Raw genomic sequence first — 9,187 nt, forward strand, 5'->3', positions numbered from 1 at the left:
GCCATCGATGGTTTTTCAACTTTTCTTCTCTAACACAATTTATTATTACCGCATCTTATTTGTGTATCCTCGTATTGGCTCTTCTTGTTCGCACATTTTTCTTCACAACAAGTGTTTGTATGGACAATTTGTCGTCATTAATGACTTAATTCATTTTACAGTTTTCATCGAAGCAAGAGTTCCATTTCCATTAGTTTAGGTTTGAGCGCGAGCGCATATGCGGTGGCGGAGGCTACCCACAACAAACCAACCATGGCACAAGTGTGGAATTGTTTGTTTGTGTATTAACAACTGAGGCAAAACCAACAAGAACAACAAGCAAAAACAGTAGCCCTCTTTACTGATCTCAAATGACCATCTCTTCTCATCTCTTGGCGAGCATCCTCGTCGTTGTCGCCGTCGTCGTAGTCTTTCACACCAAACCAAAGACATCCCATACCCAACAACAAACAAAAACAATAACAAAGATGAGCGCACTCTTTCTTGCGCCATGAGGACGAGGAGGCGAAAGAAGAGCATTTGGGAGGAATTCCCAAATGTCCAACAAATGATGGGATGGAACAACGAAATACTGCTGCTATAAGTGCGGTCGAGAACAATGTAACGATTTCAGTCAGTCGTGTGGGAGAAAGCCATCAACAACTTACAGAAGAGCCAACCCGCCAAACAACAAATACTTAAAAATAATAATTTTCTACTTTAATATTCTAATTAATTTGGTTAATAAAGCCTACCACCACCCCACCAACCATTAGTCACTCGACCATGGATTACTATGCAGCGAACTATGCCCAAGTGGAAATGTGCTCGTCGAACAGTCGCATAAGTCATTCCGAATCTGATTCATCCAATGGAAAACCAAGACAAGCGGTAAATGCCCGGGAGCGTTGTAGAACCCAAAGGTGAGCGAAAATGACGGTTGAACATCGTTGAAAATCCATTCCAAATTTTTTTTTTCAAAGATAAGGGAAAATTGAAATATGGAATATATGAAATGCAGGTAAATTTATAAACAACTAGAGGAAGGCAAAAGTAGGGCCATACTGACTATACACCTACACCTACTCCATAAGCATAAATTGGGTGATATCATTAAATGGGCGCTATTTTTGAATTTAAACCAATTTCGGCCGAGGTGTGACAATGGGTAAGAAAGCAATCGGTGCAAAATTTTTGGTAGATCCCTGCAAAATTGTTGTGACAATGGCTATATAAGTGAAAATTGAGCGATTATATATCGCTAAAGTGTGAATCTGATACTAAAAACAAGTAAAAGCTTGCTAAGTTCGGCCGGGCCGAATATTGGGTATCCACCACTATGGATTCCACTAAAAATGTTTCCTTATTAACTGAGTTTGTGTTTCTGGGGGCTATATCTGTTAATGGACCGATTCGGATCATAACTCAAGTCTTTGTTCCAAATTTCAGCGAAATCAGATGAAAACCCGGGGATCGGTTATTTGGGGGCTATATCTATTTATAGACCGATTCGAATCATACTTGTCAAGAAATTTGGAAGTCATAACTAAAATCTTTGCTCCAAATTTCTCCCAAATCAAATGAAAATTGAGGCTTCTAAGGGCTCAAGAAGTCAAATCTGGGAATCGGTTTATATGGGGGCTGTATCTGTTTATAGACCAATTCGGATCATACTTGGCATGGATGTTGGAAGTCAAAACGCAAATCTTTGTTCCAAATTTCAGTCAAATCAGATGAAAATTGAAGCTTTTAAGGGCTCAAGAAATCAAGTCTCACGTCCCTACAGTGCCTGAAGTCTGACGTTCTAATATTAGGATCTTTGCCTATTCTAGTCTTCCAAATCGTAAGTCACTGGGTTTCTTGGGAGTAGGTGATGGTCGCATTGTCGACTCTCTGTTCGTTAGGCTACATTTAGATTGCTGTCACTGCACTGCCTGATGTATCAATATTAGGATCTTTGCCTATCCTAGTCTTCGGAATCTTGAGAAAGACAGTGATGGTTCCATCGTTTAGACCCTGTTCGTTAGGCTGCGTTGAGTTATCCCAGTCCTCCCATTATTGGGACAGTTGGTGAAGATCTCGTCGTCAACATCCTGTTTGTTAGACGGTATTGAGTCACCTGCCACTACATGGTCTGATGTCTCAATATGAGAATCTTTGCCGATCCTAGTCTTCCCAATCTTGAAAAAGACAACCTTGGCCCCGTATTGCCCCTTGGCTTTAGTCTCAGCCAAACTTGTCACGGAGACTTGATCAATGCCCACTAAAAGGAGAGATCCTCTCTCCCTCTCCTACCTGTGGTCAACTTCTTATTTCCCTGGGACCAAACATTGGTTTTGCTTGCTCAAGAATCCCAACAACATACCAAATTTGCAAAAATTAAAATTTTCAATAAAAATGTGCAAAACTTAAATTTTTTATGAAAATTTTAATAAATTAAATTTTTTTTATGAAAATTTTAATAAATTAAAATTTTCTATCAAAGATTGCCCCAAAACCTCTTAAAATAGGTTTATTTGACCATCATGACAATATGGGACCCAAATTAAAGGTGTTCGGGAGTAGATTACGAATATGGTCAGGAAGGAGGAATAGGCTTTATAATTTATTGATAACGGAAAAACACCACCCAAAATCAAAAGTGGACCGATAAGGAGAATATGGGTATCAAATGAAAAGTATGCGGGAGTAGATATCAAATCTGGCATACAAATTCATGTCGAAGTATAGGTGGTCACCACACCCCCACAAAAACTCAAAAAATTTGGACATTAGCCAATCACGGATATATGGGACTCGGTTTTTTTCCGTATAGGCTGAAAAACGGCAGAACCGATTTTCTCGAAATTTTCGCATATTGTGTTTGTTAGACTGGAAGGAAACATAGGCTATATAATTTTTCGGTATTGGAAGGGGGACGGACCCTCCCCTTATGCCAAAAACACAACCCAAAATCAAAAGTGGACCGATCGAGACAATATATGTATCAAATGAAAGGTATTGGAGAGTAGAATACAAATATGGTATTAAAATTTGAGTCCAAGTACCCATAGGGCCGCCCCAATCCCAAAACTTCCCCAAACAGACATATTGGACGTTCATTTCAATATGGGGCTCAAATAAAATGTATTCGGCAGTAGATTTCGAATCTGGCATACCACCCCTCAAAAACGCCATTGGCTGAACCAATTTTCTTAAAATTTTTATAGATTGTGTACGTTTGTCTGGAAGGAAACATAGGTTATATAATTTTTAGATATCAGGTAGAGGCGGACCCTCCCCCTTACCCCAAAAGCGCCACCCATTTCCGAAAGTGGTCCGATGGGCACAATAAGGGTATCAAATGAAAGTTTTGGAGACCAGAAAAAGAATATGGTATTTAAATTTGGTTCCAAGTACCCAGCAGGCCGCCAATCCCAAAACTCCGCTAAACATATATATTCGAAGTTCATGTTAATATGGGACTCAAATAAAAAATAGTATAAGCCAGTAGATTACAAATATAGTATAAAACATTAGGTCCAAGTAATGAGAGGTCACCCACCGCCAAATACCTCCAAATTGGCATATTAACCGACCATGGCTATATGAGACTCAAATGAAAGGTATTCGGGACTAGATTACGATTATGACATTAAAATTTGTGTTCAAGTCTAGGTGGCGCTTTTCCTCCTAAAGATACGTCAAATTGGTTATTTGACCCATTTTGACAATATGAGACTTGAGAGTAGAAAACGAATTTGATATCCAATTTTGGAGCCAAGTGTTTTGGGGTACGCCCTAAAGCACCCCCTAAACTGAACTTCATTTCCGTTGGGAAAAGAAAACAAATTTGATTTCTATATTCAGTGCAAAGTGCCGGTGGCCGCCCCAGCCTCAAAACACCCTCCATATTTACGGGCCATGGCAATATGGGGCTCAAATTAAAAGGATTTGGAAGTGCAACACGAATTTGACATCCATATTTAAGTCGAAATGTCTCAGGTGTCATCCCTCCCCTAAAAAGCACTTCTCATTACCCTAATTTTTAACAACACCAGGAACCGAGCAGGTGCAATCTTCTCACACATCAATGAGTGCATTCCGATTCAAGTTTAAACTCAAAGATAAAGGACCGTTTTTATAGACGAGTCCGAACGGCGTCCCGCCATGCGACACCTCTTTGGGGAAAATTTTTTAAATGACCATGCATGGCATTTTACCTCGCAAATGTCGCCAACATTAAGAGGGGATAACCACCGCTTTGTCCAATGTTTTTGCCAGAATTCGAACGCGTTCAGCGTCGTAGGCTACGATGGCACGAATTCAATATCCGCATTCAGGGTGAAGTATCCCCACCCTAAAAAGATATAAGAGAGTTAAAGAGGGCGCAGCGGAGCGGGTCCGGTTCGGTAAGTAATTTATATGACGCAATTAGTAAAGGGGGTATGCTATGATGGGGTGGTCGCCTAACACCATCCGGTGAAAATGTTTAATATGGGTTGCATTAACGATTATGGAAGGGTTAATTTAAATATATGAAACAAATAATAAAAAATTGTATAGCAAAAGCGTAATCTACATAAAATTCTCCGAAGAAACCAAACCCACATCCGTACCTCTGGAACAGAAAAAAGCTAATATTTCTAGAAATAATTTTTTGGAAAAGGCGGACATATACATTTTCAAGTTGAGAGGAGCGGATTAGGATTTAATTTTAGATACATGGTTTCTTCGGAAAATTTTCTTAGAATTTTATGTAGTTTACGTTTTTGCTATACGATTTAAAACAAGTAAAAGCGTGTTAAGTTCGGCCGGGCCGAATCCTATATACCCTCCACCATGGATCGCATTTGTCGAGTTCTTTTCCCGGCATCTCTTCTTAGGCAAAAAAAAAGGATATCAGAAAAGATTTGCTCTGCTATTAGAGCGATATGAAGATATGGTCCGGTTTGGACCACAATTAAATTATATTATGTTGGGGACCTGTGTAAAATGTCAGCCAATTCGAATAAGAATTGCGGCCTTTGTGGGCTCAAGAAGTAAAATAGAGAGATCGATTTATATGGAAGCTGTATCGGGCTATAGACCGATTCAGACCATAATAAACACGCATGTTAATGGTCATGAGAGAATCCGTCGTACAAAATTTCAGGCAAATCGGATAATAATTGCGACCTCTAGAGGCTCAAGAAATCAAGATCCCAGATCGGTTTATATGGCAGCTATATCAGGTTATAAACCGACTTGTACTTTATTTGACATAGTTGTTGAAAGTAACAATAAAAAACGTCTTGCGAAACTTCAGCCAAATCGGATAGGAATTGCGCCCTCTAGAAGCTCAAGAAGTCAAGTCCCCAGATCTGTTTATATGACAGCTATATTAGGTTATGAACCGATTTGAACCATATTTGGCACAGTTGTTGGATATCGTAACAAAACACGTCGTGCAAAATTCCATCCCAATCGGATAAGAATTGCGCACTCTAGAGGCTTAAGAAGTCAAGACCCAAGATCGGTTTATATGGCAGCTATATCAGGTTATAAACCGATTTGAACCATACTTGGCACAGTTGTTGGATATCATAACAAAACACGTCGTGCAAAATTTCATTCCAATCGGATACGAATTGTGCACTCTAGAGGCTCAAGAAGGCAAGACCCAAGATCGGTTTATATGGCAGCTATATCAAAACATGGACTGATATGGCCCATTTACAATACCAACCGACCTACGCTAATAAGAAGTATTTGTGCAAAATTTCAAGCGGCTAGCTTTACTCCTTCGGAAGTGAGCGTGCTTTCGACAGACAGACGGACGGACGGACGGACGGACATGGCTAGAACGACATAAAATTTCACGACGATCAAGAATATATATACTTTATGGGGTCTCAGACGAATATTTCGAGTAGTTAGAATCAGAATGAAGAAATTAGTATACCCCCCATCTTATGGTGGAGGGTATAAAAATCAACCCGCTTTTATGCACATCTATGTATGCATCACAGTTAAAAGGTGTGTATTTTAAGGCTTACGTATCGAAAATTTGTTTTTATACCCACCACCATAGGAGTGGGGTATATTTATCTAGTTATTCCGATTATAACACCTCGAAATATTCGTCTAAGACCCTATAAAGTCTGTTCGACTGTCGAAGTCACGATAGAGATCGAACGCGTAAAGCTAGCCGCTTGAAATTTTGCACAGATAATTTATATTAATGTAGGTCGTTGGGGATTGAAAATGGACCAAATCTCCCGATTTGACTTCTTGAACCCCTGGAAGCCGCAATTTTCATACGAATTGACTGAAATTTTGCATATAGTATTCTATCATGACTTCCAACAACTGTGCCTAGTACAGTCTAAATCGGTTAATAACCTGATTTAGCTCCCATATAAACCGATCTCCCGATTTGATATCTTGAGACCTTGCAAACCGCAATTTTTGTCCGATTTGGCTGAAATTTTGCATGTAGTGTTCTGTTAAGACTTCCGACAACTATGCCTAGTACGGTCCGAATCGGTCTATAACCTGATATAGCTCCCATATGAACCGATCTCCCGATTTGACTTCTTGAGATCTTACTAGCCTCAATTTTTATTCGATTTGGCTGCAATTAAGCATGTAGTGTTCTGTTAAGACTTTCAACAACTGTGGCAAGTACGGTCCGAATCGCTCTATAACCTGATATAGCTGCCATGTAAGCTCCCGATCTCTCGATAATCCTTGTTCGATTCCTAGCAGCTTTAATCTTTGCTAGTTTGACAGAAGTTTGGTGTGTAGAATAAAATTTTGCCATACAATTGAATTTATTTTGTATAAATTTTTAGAAGAATCCATGGAGGTGGGTTCCCAAGATTCGGCCCGGCCGAACTTAGCATGCTTTTATTTGTTGAATCTAGGCTTTGTTTTATCTTTGGTCCTCTTATCTTTAGATTTCTGTCAATGTCCTAAGTATAGTGTTTTTCTTTTTTAAATTTTTATTTTAGTGTCAACAGTGCCTTCAACACATTACGGACCCTAATTCCAACCGAACCCTATGATCGAAAACTATCAAAAATTGAGATATTACGATTGGCTAAAAGTTACATCGCGCATTTGGATGCTGTTATCGTAACAGGTACATAAAAAAATTATTATTTTTGGTTTCGAATTTTATCACAGTATAGCCTACTTTGTTTGCAATTGTTGGAGCAAAAATTTGATTATAATAAGGGGACTGGTATTTTTAAACGAGATAAAAATTTCATGTGGAGACGATTTACAAATCTCACAGGCGAAGATGCCCACCCAGGATGCACTTATAAGGTGAGGTCATGCGAACAGCTGAGTACAATTTTTTTTAATATGTTTTGTTTTTGCAGTAAATCTAAATGTCAAAGGCTTGATAACACAGCTGTAATTTTTTCCAAAAATCTTAAAAAGAAATTCTATTTGATCCAATATTACACACCTAAGCAACAAAACAGTGTTATAATGATGAAAATACAAATATAAAACAAATTTGAAGAATATTAGTTGTATAACAAAGTTTATTTCTAAAAACACTTTGACATTTCAATTTACGGCATTCGGTTTTTGGTTTCGTTGGGGGTGGATTTTTGTTGTTGTGCAAATGACGCTACCTCTTAATTGTATCATGATGCTCACCTATGTGCCAGATAGTCCCCAAAAGGTTTTTCATGGAAAAATGTTTTGTAATATTCAACTTTTTCCTTTTTATTATTTTCTCTCCATTCGTTTCATAATGCTGTCGTTTAGAGAGTTCGCAAGCCGGCGTGTCGCTGTGCGAGGATTTAGCTTGGCTGAGGACTACAGAATAAACATCGCTGATTAAGTTTTCGACCATTCTTGTTCGTTGGGGTTTATATGTACACCGAATGCCTGGTGTACATGTTAACTCCTACGCTAAGTTTTCCCTTCAAACTTTAACCATATTCAATATATCAGCTAAATAGATTTAGGGATCAAGCATGGTACAATTAAGAGATAGCGTCATTTGCACAACAACAAAAATCTACCCCCAACGAAGCTACCTTGAGTGGCAAATACCGTAAATTGAAATGTCAAAGTTGTTTTAAAAATAAACTTTGTTTTACAACTTATCTTCTTCAAATATGTTTATGTTTGTATTTTCATCATTATAAGACTGTTTCCTTGGTTATGTGTGGAATGGAATGTCCTATCAAATAGAACATCTTTTAAAGATTTTAGATAAAAATCACAGCTGTGTTGTCAAGCCTTCGAAATTTAGATTTACTGCAAAATCGCATGACCGCACCTAATGAGTGCATCCTGGAAGTCAATAAGGAAACTTTCAATGGAAAACTTATAAAACTGCATAAACAATGGAAATAAAATGGTCAACAACAGCCTATTAAGTTATTCTGCTAGATTTAAGCTTTAGAGACCCTTCCCTGCATACGATTTTGGAAGAACCGTCCACGTTTGGACTGTTGATTGTTTAACTAATTGAATTTTTATAGCGACCCACAAACTGCCATTTTAACCTTTTATTGTGTTTTATAGAAACGTTTTACTAAATGAATTCTTTACATGTTTTCCTTTTTTCTTTTCAGGCAACACGGAGAAGCCATGTTCCATGTATTCCGCTGACACCCATCAATGTAAAGATCGAACTGATGGCAGAACCAGTATATGTACATTCTGTGCCAATAACTCTAATAGAAGTTAAGGCAATAGTCTAACTTAGAAATAGTCACATATACCTACATACGGCCGTATTTACAGAACTATTGGGTTGCCCAAAAAGTAATTGCGGATTTTTCATATAGTCGGCGTTGACAAATTTTTTCACAGCTTGTAACTCTGTAATTGCATTCTTTCTTCTGTCAGTTATCAGCTGTTACTTTTAGCTTGCTTTAGAAAGAAAGTGTAAAAAAAGTATATTTGATTAAAGTTCATTCTAAGTTTTATTAAAAATGCATTTACTTTCTATTAAAAAATCCGCAATTACTTTTTGGGCAACCCAATAAATAAAGCCTTAAAATAGGTTTATTTTACAGTTCTATAAAGGAAACCTGTCATATAAACCAATTTCACATCTACATTAAGTTTTATGAATGCCGGTGCTAGTATATATATGCATGTAAATATTTAGATATAAACTTACCAATAAAATTTATGATAACTACACAAAAGTTTAATGCTGCATAACACCCCAAAAACAACTTGACACCTTGGGGTTCTGAAAATAAAAAAA

At 37.9% G+C, this 9,187-nt stretch overlaps 1 protein-coding gene across 1 annotated transcript; it reads left to right on the forward strand.

Moving 5' to 3' along the window:
- The first annotated feature begins 261 nt into the window (after positions 1-261).
- Positions 262-8,744, forward strand: LOC106084260 (transcription factor 15). Its single transcript, XM_013247833.2, has 3 exons — positions 262-902; positions 6,954-7,084; positions 8,544-8,744. The coding sequence occupies exons 1-3, from the start codon at positions 766-768 to the stop codon at positions 8,657-8,659; spliced, it is 384 nt and encodes a 127-aa protein (XP_013103287.2). The 5' UTR covers positions 262-765; the 3' UTR covers positions 8,660-8,744.
- The last annotated feature ends 443 nt before the right edge of the window (positions 8,745-9,187 follow it).

Source organism: Stomoxys calcitrans, chromosome 4 (genome assembly GCF_963082655.1).
Source record: "Stomoxys calcitrans chromosome 4, idStoCalc2.1, whole genome shotgun sequence".
NCBI lineage: Eukaryota > Metazoa > Arthropoda > Insecta > Diptera > Muscidae > Stomoxys > Stomoxys calcitrans.

What these genes read in the sequence shown, in the direction of transcription:
- LOC106084260 (XM_013247833.2), top strand. Translation starts at nt 766, where the DNA reads ATGGATTACTATGCAGCGAACTATGCCCAAGTGGAAATGTGCTCGTCG. An exon ending in GAGCGTTGTAGAACCCAAAG is followed by an intron (nt 903 to 6,953) that starts GTGAGCGAAAAT and finishes TTTTTATTTTAG; the next exon opens with TGTCAACAGTGCCTTCAACA. An exon ending in GGATGCTGTTATCGTAACAG is followed by an intron (nt 7,085 to 8,543) that starts GTACATAAAAAA and finishes TTTTCTTTTCAG; the next exon opens with GCAACACGGAGAAGCCATGT.